General features: G+C 46.4%; 1 protein-coding gene across 2 annotated transcripts in view; it reads left to right on the top strand.

Moving 5' to 3' along the window:
• The first annotated feature begins 3,708 nt into the window (after positions 1 to 3,708).
• The window catches only part of APBA2 (amyloid beta precursor protein binding family A member 2), a 72,983-nt gene continuing 57,845 nt past the window's right edge, over positions 3,709 to 18,846 (top strand). For both annotated transcript variants that reach the window (XM_066635836.1, XM_066635835.1), the window contains exons 1-2: positions 3,709 to 4,683; positions 17,945 to 18,025. In XM_066635836.1, coding sequence (XP_066491933.1) covers positions 3,709 to 4,683; positions 17,945 to 18,025 — 1,056 coding nt within the window. The remainder of the gene's footprint in view (positions 4,684 to 17,944; positions 18,026 to 18,846) is intronic.

Here is an 18,846-nt window from a genome sequence, read left to right as displayed (position 1 = left end):
AGATCACTGGCTGCCACCTACTTTCTTCCTCCTTTGGAAGAAGCTCAATGACAACCAGCGGTGCCCCTCTTGGCGCCCAGGGCAGGTGTCCCTACCTGCCACACTCTGCCCTGCATGCATATTTATGTGTAGGGTAAGAGGCCTAGAGGACAGGAGATCTGGCTCCTCTCTTCTGGAGACCTGTTGTTTTACCTAATTTGGGGAGATGAATGCGTTGTCTCCAATATTCATCCTTTTCCTTGATCGGTGCTTGTGTTTTACTCTCGTCATCTCTGTATGCCTAAGCAAATGCCATGGATGATGAGCAAACAGTGACTATGATATACATTTTTTTTTCTTTTATTGGTTGTGTCTACAAGACAGGTGAGAGGAGCTATAACTCAGCACATAATTGACATGTTTTGCAGGCCGAAGGTCACAGTTTCAATCCCTGGTGTCTCTAGTGAGACTGAGGATCTTGGGTAGCAGATGCTTCTGCCCGAGAGCCAAGTGAACTGATGCTAGCCAGACAATGCAGGTTAGATTGACCAACAGGCTAACACAGTGCAAGGTGGCTTGCTAGGAAGGTGGGTAGCTCAGTGGTCCAGCACATGCTTTGCATGCAGAAAGTCACAGGTTCAATCCTGGTGCCACATGTAGTAAGGAGAAACCTCTGTATGAAAGCTTGGGAAATGGCTGCCAATTGGAGAAGGCAGAAATGTCTTCAATTAGAAGTTAGAGTTAGAGTTAGAACAGACAAGAGAAAATATTTCTTTACTCGGCGTGTGGTCGGTCTGTGGAACTCCTTGCCACAGGATGTGGTGATGGCGACTGGCCTGGACGCCTTTAAAAGGGGATTGGACAAGTTTCTGGAGGAAAAATCCATTACAGGCTACAAGCCATGATGTGTATGCACAATCTCCTGATTTTAGAAATGGGTTATGTCAGGTTGCCAGATGCAAGGGAGGGCACCAGGATGAGGTCTCTTGTTATCTGGTGTGCTCCCTGGGGCATTTGGTGGGCCGCTGTGAGATACAGGAAGCTGGACTAGATGGGCCTATGGCCTGATCCAGTGGGGCTGTTCTTATGTTCTTATGTTCTTAACCGCACCATACAAATAGCAGGGGACTGCATTTGGTCCCTCTAGCTCACAGTTGTCTATTCTGATAAATGGAGCTATATGAAAACACCAGGCTCATGCCAACTTTCCTGTACCGTACTCCAAGTGTTCCCAAACTGTGTGCCGCAACACCTTACAAGAGCAGTGCAGGCCCTGCAGAGGCCCCTGTTCTCCCAAGTGCTTCCATCTTGGATCACATGAGATTTCATGAGATCCAAGATAGTGGCACCCAGCTGAGCCAGGAAGAAGAGATGAGCCAGGCTGAGCCAGGAAGAAGAGACACACAATGAGGTTTAGGATCCACTGCTATACCCAATTTCTCAGTGTCATCATGCTATGACCTTTTCCCTACCCAGCAGCGTGGAGTGGGAGTTACTAGTCCTGAGAGCTGTATGCTCCCTTCACTTTCAGAGGGAGCATGTCTCTGAGTGCCAGGTGCAGGGGATTAATGGTAGGAGGGGTCAACACCTGAACTCCAGCTTGTGGCCTTCCCAGAGACACCTAATTGGCCACTGTGGGATCAGGATGCTGAAGTGGATGGACTTTTGACCGGAATGAGCTGGTGTTCTGATATTCTTACAGCAGCATTGTGATGTTGAGACATGCGGTAAGGTGTTCTAGTCACTGCGAGGCATCTCTTTCTATAAGGACCATAATTTCTTTTTGCTACCTGTGTTCGGAAGCAAGATGACGCTCTCCCCCATTTACTTAGCGGACTGGGGTCTGAATGGGACTGGGGTCTGAAAGAAACGCATCAAGCAAATTCCACAGAAGGAAATCCTTTTGTTCGTCTGCCCAGGTTTTCAATTCCATTGAATTTGCTATTCTGACCCCGATTAAATGCACTAGATTCTCCCCCCCCCCCACTGCATCATTTTCAGCCTGAGATCATTCCTCATCTGAGCAGGTTCGCCCTTTCCTCATTTCATGCAGACAGAGAACAGCATTGCAGGAAGCCCTTTTCTCCCTTGCAGTCATATTTTTTTATGTCTGCCCACCCTTCCATTTTTTATGAAGGCTAGTACAAGACCCCTTCCCCTCTGCTCTCCGCTTGCCCCACAGTCCTTCCCCTTTTAAAAATTCCTGTGCTCAACTCGCTTCTTGCGTTTGTTCCCTTCTCATGTCAGATATTCATTTCCTCCGAGATCACTAACTTGAGATCACGGAGTGCATGTGTCTATCAGTGGCGGATGAAAGGCAATAGAACAAAGCCTGCCTCTTTGTGTGGAGGAGTAGCTCAAATTCCTAGGAGCCATCATCAAACTTTCAGTGGCCCAGACAAACAGGTTCATGTGGGGTTGTTTTTCCAGCTCTCCTGATGCCATACTATAGTGTTCCAGGGAGAAGAAACCAAAAGTGCTATGAAAAATGAATGGGTGGTACAATATAATCCCATGCTACCAGCTTGAAGTGATATATTATTTGCTACAAAGCGCGGTCAGGAGGCGTGTGCAGGAAACATAGATGAACTGCTTATACAAGCATATTTACAAGCTGCCTGGATTAGGAAACCATTCCTAGCCACAAACAATTTATGAGCTTCAGAATTAATAAATTTGTATCTCTTTGGAGTGGGTGGATGTCTTATTTTATCAAGCACAACAGACAGGATTTCTGTAAATAAATGCAACCATAGGAAGTAACATCTCATGCACATTTTAGGCAGGCACGTTGTGAAATTTTAAATGGATAATTTTACATTTTGGGAGCAATTTAGACTTGCATTTTTTTTCATTTATTTTGTCCAGGGCACCCTTTTTCCTTTTGACAGGTCTGCTATGGAAATCTTGTGTATTGCAAAGCATTCTGGGACCCATTCTAGAACTCTGGCTGAGATGGCGGTGAGAGCCAGAAGAACTGAACTGAGCAGGGTTGTCCTGTTCATGAGGCTGACTGAGGCAGTCATTTCAGGTGGTGGCGGATTGATAGAGGGCCAGTCCATCTGCCTGTTCACCTCCTCCTCCTGCTTCCTGGATTTGAAAGATCCTTCCTGGAGCAGAAGAGAAAGTGTCAAAGAGAGGAGAATGACACTCTAGCCCACCACTCTTCTGTCCTTCACACTTCTTTTGCTTCGTTCCCCTCTTCCCTTATAAATCAATGAAGGGAGAAGTGGTGGAGATGGCAGCTAACACTTCGTCAGGCAAAGGGGGGAGGTAAGCACTGCCTCAGCTTTCAGGAGTTCCAGGGCAGCCCAGAAACTGACAAAGCCTGCCCCAAACACTTCTGCAGGGGTGTGTTGCAAGAGAAGATTGGTTGTGGTGGGCCAAACTGCCTTTACAGAAGCTTGCTTGCCCCTTGATTAAGCTATATATGTGTACCTTTTCTCTTTTGTTCACATCCGAATTATTTAGTGACATTTCAACATGGTCCTGATGTGTCATTCCTCAGATCTATCATGTGTGCATGCCTTTGTTTTTGATGGGATGATTTATGAGACTTTCGGGTCCCCTCTGACAATTTTTTTAAAAAAAATGTCAATTTCAGCATGCCCCAGTGGCATTGCTGTGGTTCTCGTTTGCTGACCTTTTGATAAATGATAATTTTGTTGTTGTTGTTGAATCTCCCCTACAGCGATTGCTCAGAAATGATTGTCATATGAGAAGTCAGCCATGTCAAACAGGAAATGTCAAAGTGCTGCAGCTGGCATGCTAGATCACCGGGCGAGAGCTTGCCCTACTTCCACTCACGGCAGGGAGGCTGAAATTGAGGAGAACAGCCTGCCGATGGAGGAGTATGCCGGGAAGGAGACGGAGGTGACAACGGTCAGACAAGGCAGCCCTACTCTAGTGGAACATGAGTGCAATGATAACAGCGGAGATGGAGACTCCAGTTCCGATTATGTCAATAATACATCTGAGGAGGAGGAGGACTATGATGAGGGACTTCCAGAGGAAGAGGAAGGGATCACCTATTACATTCGTTACTGCCCAGAAGATGACAGTTACCTTGAAGGAATGGACTGCAACGGGGAAGAGTACGTTCCTCATGAAGAGCACCATGAAGTTGTGACTGATGAATGCCAAGAGGCCGTGGAGGAAGAGGAATGGGTGGAAACCAAAACACAGCACCAGGATGAATGCGATGCCACAGAAGCAGCAGGGTACCATGAGGGTTGTGTTGAGATCTTGGAAGGTGAGGTGGCTTCTCTTGAAATCCAAGACCCAGAGGAAGACATTCAGTATTGTCATCAAAGGGAAGAGAGCTACCAGGGTTATTACTCGCCGGAAACCAATGGCAATTCACACCGGATGTCTCCCTACCATTCCAGGAAAGAAGAGGTAGAGTTGGAAGAGCAAGAAGAAGACATTGACCAGATAGTGGCTGAGATTAAAATGAGCATGAGCATGAGCAGCATCAACAGCACGTCGGAAATGAGCCCAGAGCATACTGGGAGTGAAAATGTGCCCAATGACTATGCAGAGACTTGTCCAAAGGGAGACTCTGGCCACGGCACCAACAGACATCAAGGGAGACCAAAATCACTGAACATCCCCCCTGCGTCTAAGCCGGTTGGAGATATACCCAGAGGCTTCAAGACCAAGTTGAGAACTCCTGAGGAAAGGCAGACGTGGCCACAAGAACAGGTACGAGGCTGACTTTCTTTCTCTGTTAAGATTAGCACAAAAGCATAGATCATGTTCCACACGTACCCAGAGTGTATCTGAGACGACTCAGTTGGCTCACGAATGTATCTGTTGTTGGGTGTATTAAACATTTTGAGAGTGGTCTTTGTATAGCTCAATGAGAGCAAAGTATCTCATTTCCATTTGTTCTGAGTTTGGTGAGAAACTCCTATTATGTGTTTTGCCCAGGACTGCTGGGCCAGGGCTAGAGGTTGATGCAAGGGAGGGCACCAGGATGCAGGTCTCTTGTTGTCTTGTGTGCTCCCTGGGGCATTTGGTGGGCCACTGTGAGATACAGGAAGCTGGACTGCCTTTGGCCTGATCCAGCGGGGCTCTTCTTATGTTCTTATGCTCTTTTGGGATCCAAAGAAGAAGCTAGTCCGAGGCTGTCGTAAAGGGCTTGATTTGACTAAAATTCAAGAACATCAACTTACAGGAGCACCTCCAGACATCCAGAAGCATCTGGAAGCATACATTTGCAACATTTCCAAACATAAAACTTTTACACCAGTGTCTCAATAAGACTTACAGTGTCTTTAGTGGCTTCAGGTGTCTCACTGGGCCAGGAAGACTCAGGAGCAAAGCAGTGGCCAAATACAGGGTCTTATATAGGCTAGCTGTTTACTTTGGCTCACTTATCAGGAAATCAGTACTAATCGGCCAGAAATAGACTAATTGACAGAAAGGAGATTTATATCACTAAATGTTGCTACTGTACTACTATCCATGTACAAGGATAATGACCGAGCTGATGCCAGCAAAGATGCTCTCATCATTAGGGAGAAGAGCCATCGAGCAGGTTAAGTTAATACATCTAAAAGCATCTAAGTTAATATGCATAAAGAAGAAATGTAGCCTGGGGCTTTGAAGTAGACACATTTATCACTCTATTCCAGTGGTTTCCAATCTTTCTAGCACCAGGACCCACTTTTTTAAACGACACTCTGTTGGGACCCACCTAGGTTTACCAGACTTTAGAAAAAGGAGATCTAGAAAGAAATAATATTTCATTTATTTATAAGTAATCATAACCCAGAAAAGACCCTCAAACATTCATCTCCCTATATTCGCACATGCTTGCATGCTGCAGGAGTAATTAGCAGCTACAGCTATTCTGATTTTTGAATAGCCTCAGGTCTCGAAGCCATTTGGTATATGATCTTTCCATCACCCTTTGGCAACCCACCAAAAATCAGGCTGGAACCCACCAGTTTGGGAACCACTGCTCTGTTCTCATAACATTGAGCAGCTGAAGTCTTTGGTTTGAGCCCAACTTCTCAAGTTTCTCATGGGAACAGTTTAGATAGCTCACAGGGCATGGGAGATACACAGAAGATAGCTGACAGGCACAGGGGGTAGAAGATGGTTGATTGGCCTTGCACTGGCCATTTCACTATGTACCAGATTCTTCTGGATTTCACTTGTATAACCAGTGTAGTACAGTGCCTAACTCCACAAATTCTTCCCTTGTTGAGTTGTGATGATTCTACTTTGTGCAGCCTTGTGATTAAATGCCCCAGTTCTACCCTCCATCAAAAATTATTGGTTGCCTGCTTGAAAAGGGGGAACTAGCTCTTGTTTTTGGTGGCTTCAGCAGACTTTAAGTGCTGATTGCCTTCCTGGTGGAGCATTTGATGGAGCCATACAGTTGCTTACTGGCATGTTCTGAAAGGGGAAAAAGTGGTAACTTGCTTGACCACCGGAAACTCAAGTGGTAAAACTTTCACTGTGAAAGTATGGCAGAAGATCTTAATAGTAAAAAAGGTGAGTGCCCCACTCTGTCACTCACCTGGGCATAAATTAAAGATTAACTGCTCACCTGGTCACCAGTGGCAAAGATCACTGACTTTTTATGTGAAATAGGCTTCTCCACTTGGGATATTTCTGGGCTTGTGATCCTTAACAAGCCTGGCTGTTAAGGGATGGAGTACTAAAATGATCCAAAAACTGGAAAAGTTTGCTATGCCTGGTTTATGGGCTAAGATGGACTGAGCTACACAGGTGGCAGAAATGTGGTGGAATCCTGAGTTGTTAGAGTATACTTCAGGCTTCAGGTGGGGAATGCCATCAAATTCTCTCCTACATAAACACAGTCCCTGCAAGGAAGATGTCTAGCACACCAGGGGAAAAGGTTATAGACCTACCTTCTGCTGTGCTAATTTTCTACTTGAAAGGAGGATTTATATCCATTTACATCTATCCGTACTTATATGAGAGACAGAGAGAGTGACTAAACAATATCACTGTTCTCCAGGGCTGGTCCATCTAAGACAGGGGTGTCCAAACATTTTGGCAGGAGGGCCACATCATCTCTCTGACACTGTGTTAGGGGCCAGGAAAAAAAGGAATTAATTTACGTATAAAATTTGAATAAATTTAGATAAATGAATTTATTAGAGATGGAACTTATATGAATGAATGAAGGTCTTGCAGTAGCTCAAGGCCTATAAAAGGTCTTGCATAAAGCAAGGCCAGCCTTTCCTTCGCTGCCACTGCTGCAACACAGATGTGAAACAGCAAGTAGTGGAGGGAGCCCTCATCCCACAGCTCAGATGAGAGGTTGAACAGTCATCCTCACACTGAGAGCAGTTGCTTTGGGCCAGCACAGGCTCCAGCAAGTCTCTGGAGGGCCAGAGGCTCATTGAAGACTGGGGACTCCCCGCGGGCTGGACTGGGAGCCCCTTAGGGCCGCAAGTGGCCCCAGGCTGGGGTTTGGGCACCCCTGATCTAAGATGTGACAGAATGTTGCCTCTGGTGGTGAATTGGGGGATTGCCAGTCTCAATCCATCTTCCTCTCCTTGGATTTGATACTGACCCTCTTAGCTGTGGTGCAGCAGTGACCATTGCTGTCCCCATTCTTCCTCCCACTCTTAGATTCAAAAAGGAAGAGGGGAACAGAGCAGAAGAGGAAGTGTGGAGGAGAAGAGAGTGACAGACTAGAGTGTCTCACCACCACTCTCCACACTTTCACTTCTTGTCTGTTGCCCTCTTCCTTTTCACATCCAGGAGAGGGAGGACGAGTGGTGGCTGCGACTGCAGCTGTTGCACCACTGGGTGCAATGTTTGGTGCATTGCCTCATGGGTCAATCTGCTCCTTCTCCCTGTAGTCTGTAATGGTACTGTCCATTTTTCCATCCTGCCACGCTGCATTTGTTGGTGCCAGCCCTTGACACCTTTCACTAGGTAACAGAAAGAAGCAAATGTCTGCCATGATAGCACTTGGGCCGGTTTCACTTCATATTGTAGGTGAGCGGGTAATATTTTTTTAGTGCTCTCCTATGTAAAGAAATTCCTTCCATGTAGTAAACTAGCTCATCAGGGAGGCAGGTCTAGCGTCAGCCTTGCCTTGACATGCGTGGAGCTTTTTATAGAAAGGGGCATTCAAAAATATGAAACCTTCTCCCAGTCAAAATTGGTACAGACTAGAATTCTAGCACTGCATTCCCTACAATGTGCAGAATGGCCCTGAGGGATGGCTCAAAGAATGAGACTCGAGCTCTTAAGCTTCTGACTGAGCTCAGCTAGCGAATACAAAACCATGTTCCAATTTCTCTTCCTCATTGTCTGTGGGAAGCCGTGCTGATTTCCCTAAAATATAGATGATTAAAGCTGTGATTGCATTTTGATGCCTTTTATTCCCACTCGACGCTGAGCCCAGCAGAGGCAAAATTTTCCACCGTGTGCATACCAGTGACTCATCATGAATTCCTAAGACTGATGTTTTCCAAGCACAGAAAAAAACGATACTATCCTTCTTCTTGCAACCTGAAAATCTTCTGTTTTTCAGATTGCAAGAAGAAGGATAGTATCGTGTTTTTTTTCTGTGCTTGGAAAACATCAGTCTTCTGGATTGTGTCTGATTTCACCTTCAGTATGTGTGTGTTTGGGAAACTTCCTGAGATCCCTTCTTTTTTGTGGGGGGGGGGGAGAGAGGAGGTGAAAGAGGGAAGTATCATACTGAAATATGTGCTGCAGTGACTGGACCTTTTTGATGGCATTGGATCCATAATGAATTTTGGCAGGTCCGTGGCACATCGACAAAGCTCATGCTTTGCGTGGAGAAGCTCTTGTGTTCAGATCTTGGCACCTGTAATTAAAAGGATCTGGAGGAGCCAGTGCAAGGAAAGGGAGATGTGTCTGACATCCTGGAGAGCTGCAGCCTATTGGAGTAGCCAACAGTGGGCTGGCTGGCTGGATTAATGGTTCAAAGCCATTGATTGATTTTTTTTCTCCTCCTCCATGAGTTTGTCTAAGCCCCTCTGAAAAATCCTGTAAGCCAGTGGCCTTCATAGATTTTCTGGTAACACCTTCCATCCATGAAGTATTCACTGTGTGAAGGAACGCTTTCTCTTGTGCCTCCTAAATCACTGTCCCTGACCATCATTCTCAGTGCATGACCCTGAGTTCTTGCATGATGAGGATGGAAAATCTCCTTTCTCCTTACTTTCTCTCTACTCCCTGCCTAATTTGATGCCCTTGGATCATGTCCCTGCTCCACCCTCATAGCAAGGAGAACACTAGAAGCAAGGACTTGAGATCGAGGGCCCATTGCCCTCCATTTTTTTTCCTTTTTTTCTCCTGTGAGGTATTTTATTTTCTCCCACACAAATGCACTGGCTGGGTACAACATGGAGTCACCCAGGTTGACTCTGAGCTAGTGCTCTTTTGGATACGGTGAATGGACTTGTCTTGACTACTATGTTGCTATGTTCAGTAAGCGTGATGCTCAACTGAAGTGGCTCACAAAGTTCAAATGAATTACCATGCATTCCCCAATAAATACAGCCAACAACAGGTATGGGATTAAATGGGCCACTTTATTAACGTACAACAAGCGCAACAAGGCCAAATAGGAAACAATACCCAAACTAAGTGCGGGGTTCTAAATGGGGGAAACGGCCTAGCCGTCTACGTCCCCCAGTCTCATAGGGCGTCCACCCAACTCCAGGCGTAGCTCAATTGTTATTAAGCCCGCCTTTCACTGTCGCCCAAAGAGGGTAAGCCAGCCAAACTACTCTGCCTTCAGGTCACCCCTGCAAGGCCCCAAAGTTCAGACCAGGGGCTAGCCAGCCTGCCTCCCCGAGCCGGTCAAGCATCCAAAGAGCGGTTCTGGTTCACCCCTGCCCTTGCTGGCTTAGATTGGACGCCGGAGAAGGTCTTCTGTCTACCCACCCCGCACTTCTACCGCCACAAGGGGAGGTCAGCCTAGCGCTTGGCCTTCCCTGCACCCAAAAAGAGGTTCAAGCCTTGTTGCAACTCTGAAAGAAAGCGCCCATAACCCATAGGAGAAAGGTGAACACCATTGCCACGATAAAGAGCAGGCTCCTCAAAACCAATACTGGGATGATGGATAGCCGCTCCACCAAGCTCCGTGACGATCCTGCCCAGGTAAGCGTTGACCCTTTTGCGTGCTACCCAAACTTGCCTAGGCAGCATGTCAGACCACAGGATAGTGATCCCGGGAAACTGACAGACTAACGAGTTAAAATCCTTGCGGGCCTGGAGCCTCAAGGACATAGACGTCCTCTGACCCAGGTCATTTTCGCCCAAGTATACCACAATTACCTGCGGCAGGGCGTTGACAGCAATGTACTCCAAAACGGCCGGGAAAAATTGGCCCCAGCACATACCCCTCTTGGCCAACCAGTCAATGTGCGCAACATCACCCAGCGCCAGCTGAGAGCCGAAACTGGATGACATTGCATGCTTCCAAGCCCAAAAAACTATGGAGTGTCCGCAGATCAAGACCCTGGCTGGGCTGATAGGGGGAGCAGCCTGGCAATCATTGCTAGCGTGCCTATACAGGCACGCTAGCTGCCTTACTCTTGGCAATGCACAAAAACCCCCTTCGTCACCACACTTCTGATTCTTTTTCAACACTCCTTAAGAAAATGTTTCCTTATATTGCCCTCCATGACTTTCACTTAACCTTGTGTAGCCCAAATCTGGTTGCTGCCCCATGTTGCGTTGGCATCCTATGCGCTCTGGCAACCCCTGATTGGGTGGGGGTCACATTTGGGAACTAATCTAGGAAGGAAAAAAAAAATATTATTGGAGCAGTAATGTAGTTAGGGCATCTGGAACCTGGGTCTCATAAATTTTTAACATGCCCCCATATCTCCATACACCCCCCTGTCTTCAGATTGCCTCCAAAAGGCACCCTCTTGACACCTCCTCACAGTGTGCTATCCGGGGCAATGGACCATTTCCCCCCCCCCAGCTATGCCACTACATTGGAGAGGAGAGGAAAAAGGGGATGTTGAAGCAGCAACCATCAGAAGAGGGAATGGTGTCAGATGCCTTTGGGAAAAGGTGATATTCACACAGTCTGTTTGGGAGCAGTGGAAGGCATTCATGTGCAGAATGGGTAGTTTCTGCAATGGGTAGTCTAAAATGGAGAATATTGCTTCTCTATTTGTTGCTCTCAATAAGATCATCTCAACTAAATAGAGAAGTTGCAAAGTTGGAAAGGCAAAAGTGTGAGGCAAGAAGTCAGGGTAAAACTAACCATATAGCCAGACTGGAGGGTGGAGACTGGGGCAGTGTCAAGGCTGGGAAGGGGGTGGTGTAGGTGGTAACATCACCACCAATATCCTATCTCACTTTCCAGCCTCAATCTGCCAGTAAAATCACTGGCACAGTCCCAAATAGACCAATTTGGGCCGAGGAGGCTTACCCATGGGCAAGGGAATAACTGATTCCTGACTCAGAGGAGACCTCCAGGATTGCCCCGCTGAGGATGCAGTACATGCTCCAATGGCACAGCTTCATCCATTGGGGTTGGGGTTTAGATAGGATTGGGCTGTTATACTCAGGAGTAACAAAGAAAATTATTCAAGATGGGTCTGTCTTATGCAGGCACCCTACAACTTAAGCAACAAAACATCTCTTACTGAAAGAAATGTGCCCCCAAAACTACTCTAAATTTGAAGAGTTTGATGACATTCACATTTATTTATATTTAACCAATTGGTGAAGAGAGAAATTTTTTAATCAACTGACAGCCCAATCCTAACTAAATTCTCGCACAGTGATGCAGCCGCAACAGTGTGGGCTCTGCGGCATCCCGCAGGGGAATTTCAGGTGCTGGAGGTCTCCTCAGGGAAGGGGACATTTGGCCCCCCTGCCCCAGGGTAAAGCTATATCACTAGTACACGTCTGAGTTGATCCATGCAGGAAGATTGAGCCCAGGAATGGGGATAGGATATGGTACATGCTGGTGCTGCTGATAGCACCCCCCCCAGGCCTGATCCACCCCTGTTGCCACCCTCCCCAACCCTGTGCCACACCTCCCTCCCGTGCCAGGCTTACCTGGTCTGGCAAGCTTTCAAACAAACACCAGGTGTGTGCAAAGGCTCCAGCCTTCCTACTAGTGCACCAGCTGCTAATGCTGTTTAAAAGAATTTTAAGGTGAGTTCCACCAATGTAGCGATTCAGTAGGATTTGACCATAAATATTCTTTAAGCAATTGACTACACCAGTGGAGACCAAAAATCTTGGGTGCACTTTGCCATAAGAACGTAAGAAGAGCCCCACTGGATCAGGCCAAAGGCCCATCTAGTTCAGCTTCCTGTACCTCACAGTGGCCCACCAGATGCACAAGAGACCTGCATTCTGGTGCCCTCCCTTGCATCTGGCAAAGTCCTCCAACTTTGTTTGCCAAGTCATATGATCAATACCTTTTCCTACCTGTCAGTATTTATAGTTGCAGTGAAGTCAATTCAGAGCACCAAAGATTTATGCATGTTTCTCTATTGATTACTACCCTTTTGACCCAATACCCAACGTTAGCCAGATTTACGGCTTCATGAGTTATTGATTATGCTGTTTATGATGGACAGATATATTGTCAGGATCGGACTTTGCCTCTGGGATGTTGCCATGGCTTAAAAAATACTACTCTCCTTGATTATTTTTATCTGCTATCGGTGCAGGGCGATGCGGTGACTGAGGCATCTTAAAGATAAATCAAATATTTGTGTAAGCGTTGTTCATCAGGAATGAAATCACTTTGCACCACTTGGGAGGAATTTAACCTTTCAAGATCGGAAAAACAAATGGATCAAACCATCTTGTAAACTCTTCTGCTTACAGCAGTGATTTCCAACCTTTACTTAAAGGGAATCACTAAATTGTTGCGGTGCTTGTAAAGGGGTTGGTGACACGGTGGTGATGTCACTCCTAAGTTCCTGCTGCCGCTAAGTAACAAAAGAGATGTTTGGACTTACCCGTCACCGCAGACAGATATGTTTGTAAATCCCCCCTATTTACTTAGGTGTGGCGATGCAAACCCGGGAGTGACATCACTGCTGGGTCTCCACTTCCCTTAAGGGGGAATCTGTTGTTTCCTGCTGCCCTGGGGGGTCATGACCTCCAGGTTGGGAAACACTGGCTTACATGAAGCTTCAGCCTATTGTGATCCTACCTGGTCTATTGTTCAAATCTGGACCTGCCTCCTTGACCGCATCTTTAGTTTCATCCTTGGCTTCCTGCCCTACACCTGTTGCGCTCATTCTCCCAACACTTCCCGCAGCCTAGTTCCTCCAGGTACCAACTCTTCACAATCAGAAAAGCCTGTAATGTGCTAACAATTACATTTTAGTCCTATTTTTCTTTTTGCGCCATATTTTCCCCTTGATCCAACCCCTAAGTTGCAGTACCCCTTACCCTGAATTCCAAATACAGAATATTCCAAAATACAGAACTTTTTTGAGCACCAACATTTTTTTTTAACTTTTATGCCTAAAGAAATAAAATCTCAAAATGTGTTTTGTGCATAAACCTTGTTTCATGCACAAAATCGTTAAAAACATTATATAAAATTACCTTCAGGCTATGTGTATAAGGGGTATATGAAACATAAATGAATTTTTGTGTTTAGACTTGAGCTCCATCCCCAAGCTCTCTCATTATGTACAGTGGGTCCTTGATATCCATGGATTTGGAACCTGTGGATTCGATCTTCCGTGGGTTGTGAACCCGCCGATTTGGGCCCATCTGGTCCTTCCAAACCTGGTCAGAGTTGCACTCTGGTCAGATCTGGAGTATGATCTGAGGGCTGGGAAGGCCGTCCTTGGCCTGCCCCACCTTCAGAATGCCTTTTTGGGCAAAAAAATCATGACTTGCTGTTTCTTGGGAAAGCCAGAAGTGACGTTTTAATGCCTTTGTAAGGCATTCTGAGGCCTGGGGGAATCGTGCAAGGCTTTCCTAGGCAGCTCTGGTCAGGTTCAGAGGGTTTGGGGTTTGAAGGAAACGGAACTCCCATGTTCCGTAACGAGAGCCCTCTGTATATGCAAGTATTTCGAAATGCAGAAAAATCCAAAACACTTCTGGTCCCAAGCACTTTGGATAAGAGATGCCCAAACTGTACTTTTTCTTCCTTTAGCGACAGAAGTGTGGCTAACCATCTTTAAAACCAAATCTCAACAGAGGCATCAGTTTTTGATTGGAACCAACAGTTAGAGAGCAAAAGAATGCCTGGGGGAAGTGCAGCTCTCTTCTTGGTTCCAAAAAAGGAAGTTTATGGCCAATTCCCATAAGGGCTTTTTACAGCATAGCAATCTGCTGGTAATGATTCTTTGTTCTGAGAACAGAGATGACAGATCCATATGCAAAAAACAATTCACTCTATTTTTAAAAAGTAGAGAGGGGGGAAGCATATGGTGTTGTTGAAATAATGTGTACCAAACAGCCCTGCTTTATAACAGCTCTGTTACCCATTGGGGTTTGTGTGGGCTGTTGAATGGAGCATGCGCAAGCTTGTTCATTGCGCGCATGGGTTTGAAGATGTGGTCAGTGGGTTGGATCCAAAGGACTGTGAACAGAAAGAAAATTGCTGCAGGTGCTGTTCTGCCAACACTCATCTAGTTGCTGTCATATGTAAATCCTATTCCAGTTGTAGTGCTTCTGCTAGTGGAAGAGGTTGTGGAAGTTCTTGGTTGGTTGGTTGGCAACCTTCAGTCTCGAAAGACTATGGTATAAGCCTACAGCACCCGGTATTCCCAGGCGGTCTCCCACCCAAGTACGTACTAACCAGGCCTGACCCTGCTTAGCTTCCGAGATCAGACGAATCATCTGGTCAGTTCCACTTTTCTCATGCAATTTGCTGGTATCCACAGGAATTCAGTCATCTCCCCCCCCCCGATACCCTTCCCCAGATACCAATCTTTAAGGATGCCAGGGCCCACTTTTAAAACGCTTAAAACAAAAAATACGTTTTCCCACCTTTACATGACAAAATCACTCTTTCCGGGCTGCAGGGTAGTTTTCTGTGCTCCCGGAAGCCATATCCGGGTTGCGTGCCTGCCTCCTTTGGTCCTGGTGATCCTCCCCCCTGCCTAGGCCTGATCTGCCCTCTCCTGCCCTGTCACTACCCATAAGCCAAATCCTATCCTCAGTTGGCCTGCAGGGTGCAATGGGCTGATGCAGCCTCCACTGTATGCTGCAGGCCAGCCAGGGACCATGGCATGGCCAAGAGGTAAATAAACTAAATTCTTACTTACCTGTTCCACCAGCGCGGCCCCCAATGGGTCTGCTTGGATTTGTACCAGCTCTGTAGCTGGCACAAGTCCAAGTGAATGCAAGGGGATGTGGCGAGGCCGGGTGGGGAACAAAGTATATTAGCAACACTGTTGCCATCAATAACTGCCCCCCTGCCCTTCCCAGTATGACTCCTGGCAGCCCTGATCCCCACCCCAATCTTTTCCCTCTCCGACCTGATCCTCCCCCACCCAGTCCACAGTGCACCCCTAGCACCAACTCACCGCCTTCAGCTATGGCTGGGTACTCCAGTGGCACATGCACATGGTCACCAACCTTTTGCACTGGAAATCATATTGTGCACATTGTTGTTGTGGTTGTGGCACTGATGGAGTGGGCTTTCAGTTGAAGGCGCCCGTAGGATTGGTCTGTAGGCCAATGGCATTAATGACCTAGAGGCTGTCAGTCTCCTTTCCATCAATCACATAAGGACATCACACGACTCCTGTTGGATTGAGGATAAAGTCCGTCTAATCCAGCATCTGGATTCCCACAGTGGCTCACAGACCTCTGGGAAATTTCCAAGCAGCCTTGCCCAGCAACTGGTGCTATTTCAGAAGTCAGCAGTCTCATTTAACCATCATTACTAACAGCTGCTGATAGGTCCATAAATGTGAAATTATTGTTATTTGGGAAGTAATCTTATGTATTAACCATGTGCTAAGCATGCTGTCTAACTTAATCTGGTCTGATTGTTCCCCACTTTGTCAGTGTGTCCTGTCTTTTGGATGAATATTTTGTGTGTGCATGTGCTACCAAAGGAATCGTAATCAGACCTGACGCAGCCTTTAAAGCACAGAGGAAACCAGAACTCCTCCACTCCGCATCCTGCGCCCAATATATGTGGCTGTCATTCTTCTTTGGAAAAGCATTTATTTCTTCCCCCGATGGCTGTATCCCTTTTCTGCAAAGTCTTTCTGCTTCGATCCTGCTGGTTTCTGAAATAATCTGCCTGCCATTTGGCAGCGTGACAACCCTTCTCCATACCGGTCCTTTTGTATTAATGTATTTTACTGGACGTTGACACGCGCTGGACCTTTATTAGCTTAATGGCACAATGTGATTAGATTGCTCTCGACTTTATAGGCCTTTGGGGAATGCAGAAAGCATGTCGCTGCTCCAGCCATCTGCTGCAGTGGCAGGGTGTTAGCCAGCTCAAAAATGGCCCTTCAGCAGTGCAGATCTGCAAAAGGATGCCTTGTAGAGAGACTACAGCTTAGCAGGTCTGGAACTCGAGCCCCCAGTAGCCAAACTGCATTGCCTTATCTCCTGTACTTGCAGAGAACATCACCAGGAGAGCAAGCAGAGGGAGCAGGTTGGCATGGGGATGTGGTTATCCAACACACTCTCACGTTCTCCCTGCCATGGGTACCTGGTGCATAGCAGGTGGAATGCCTGCGTAGGTCTGATGACATACATACATCTGAGTTGAAACAGATTTTTGAAAAGATAACTTTTGTGTCATATGGATGTCCCCTTGTTGTTCTAACCTAACATATAGTGAGCAATATATACTGCCAGGCTTCATGTTATCTGTGTAGGTGTGCACCACTAAATGACAGGGATATGTTCTCTGATTCCCTGTTATACAATTAGGTCATTAAGTGAACATTTAGCCCAATCTAGTGTCTGTTGTGTAAACAGACACTCCCCGCCAGAAATTAGCTGGCTGTACAAGCTACTGGAGGCTGATTGCCTCTTCTTTGCATTAAGAGCCTCTTTGTTGTGTAAACAGACACTCTGCTACAGATCTGATTGCCTCAATAAGTGCCTCTTTGTTGTGCTTTGACCACCGTTGTATACACGGTCCATCGTTAAGTGGAAGGTTGTTAAGCGGCGGACACCTGTAATTGTGGAATGAAATTTTCTACTTGTAGTTTCTCATTTTCTTATGGTGGAATTATTTTTTAAATGTATGTATGTGTTGATTTTAATTTATATCACCTCCCCTTTCTCCAAAAAGGTGGATTTACATGGTATTTAAAACACTATCAATGATTTTTAAAAACCCAAAAATCGCCACGATCTATCAAAATCAGCAACAACTTAATATCAAAAACTAAGAAGCCAATATATGCCACAACCAAAAGTTGGAAAACATCCATAAGGAGCGGGGAGTGGGGCGAGCATCACACCGGGGAAGGCCTGCTGAAAAAGCACTGCTTTCAGTTTGTGTCAAAAGCTGGAAGGTGCCAGCTGTGGACAGTGCTCATGATGTGTTTCTTTATAGATTTATACCCTGCTTACTATAGCATTACAACACAGTGCAGGATACCCTTCAAGGTTGCCACAACTCACTTCCCAGTTGAGTTCTTTCCAGCCAGGGAAAGGGAAGTGAGTTCTCTCTACAGCTGCTTTATTCTATGACCAATGGAAAGGAACACCTTCCAAAGGTGTTCATGTACGAGTCTTGTTGAGGACAAATATTTGTTGGGTCATTTTGTTTCCATGTATTTTTAAGTGACTCTGTTATGGTCAACGATTAGGTCAGCACTTCTTGTTGCTGCGGCAGGAGTAATAAAGACTCATGATTGAGAGCCTGTGATAAATGATGTGGATATTGATCTCTTCCCCCCCCCAAGCCTATTGATCAGAACCAGAAATGAGAATCAGCCTCTCTCTCTCTCTCTCTCTCTCTCTCTCTCTCTCTCTCTCTCTCTCTCTCTCTCTCTCTCTTTTACAGGTGTGCAATGGCTTAGAACAGCCAAGGAAGCAGCAGCGTTCTGATCTCAATGGACCAATTGACAACAATAACATGCCAGAGGCAAGTATTGGCAGCCAGGCACTTTCCTGTGCTTCCCTATCCTCCCTTGTTGTATATATCACCACATCTATTTGCTCTAAGGTCGTTAAGTGTTGTGTCCAAGAAAGATGTTCGCTACCATTGCAAGCTTGGTATAGAATGGGATTTCACAGGAAATGCTTAGCTGTTTTAGACGCTGGGCTATTTGTGGAGAATAGTCCATAACATAAGATGGACTGAGGGTGCAATCCTAACCCCTTATGTCAGTGCTTTCCAGCACTGGCATAGCGCTGCCAATGGGTCATGTGCTTCATCTTGCAGTTGGGTGTCACTCATGAAGACCTCCTCAAAGTAAGGGAATGTTTGTTCCCTTACCTCAGAGTTGCATTGCCCTTATGTCAGTGCTGCAAAGCACTGACATAAGGGGTTAGGATTGCGCCTAAGATGGTCACCCCACACAATGAATTTGCAGGGGGTGCCCACCTCCACCTATTTCCCTGCCCATCTCCTCCACTCCTCCTCGTCTCTAGATTTGAAAAGGAGAGCAGACACTTCCAAACCTGGTCTGTTCCCTTCTTCCCTTTCAAATTCCAGAAGTGGAGGAGGAGTGGCCAACGCAGCTGGTGCACCATTAAGTAAGGGCAGTGGTTCCCAAACTTACTGGGGTCATGGCACCCCCACAGCCTCTTCTTCCTAGCTCAGCAGGTCACTGCCATCTTGGATCTTGCAAAATCTCACAAAATCCAAGAGAGTGGCACTCATATCTCACAAGATCCAAGATGGTGGGTTGCCTAGGACAGTCAGTAGAAGGGGCAACTGGGGACACAATTTTCGATTTAGGG

Source organism: Tiliqua scincoides, chromosome 8, assembly GCF_035046505.1.
Source record: "Tiliqua scincoides isolate rTilSci1 chromosome 8, rTilSci1.hap2, whole genome shotgun sequence".
In the NCBI taxonomy this organism is placed as follows: domain Eukaryota; kingdom Metazoa; phylum Chordata; class Lepidosauria; order Squamata; family Scincidae; genus Tiliqua; species Tiliqua scincoides.
This window is presented reverse-complemented; position numbering and strand designations above follow the sequence as displayed.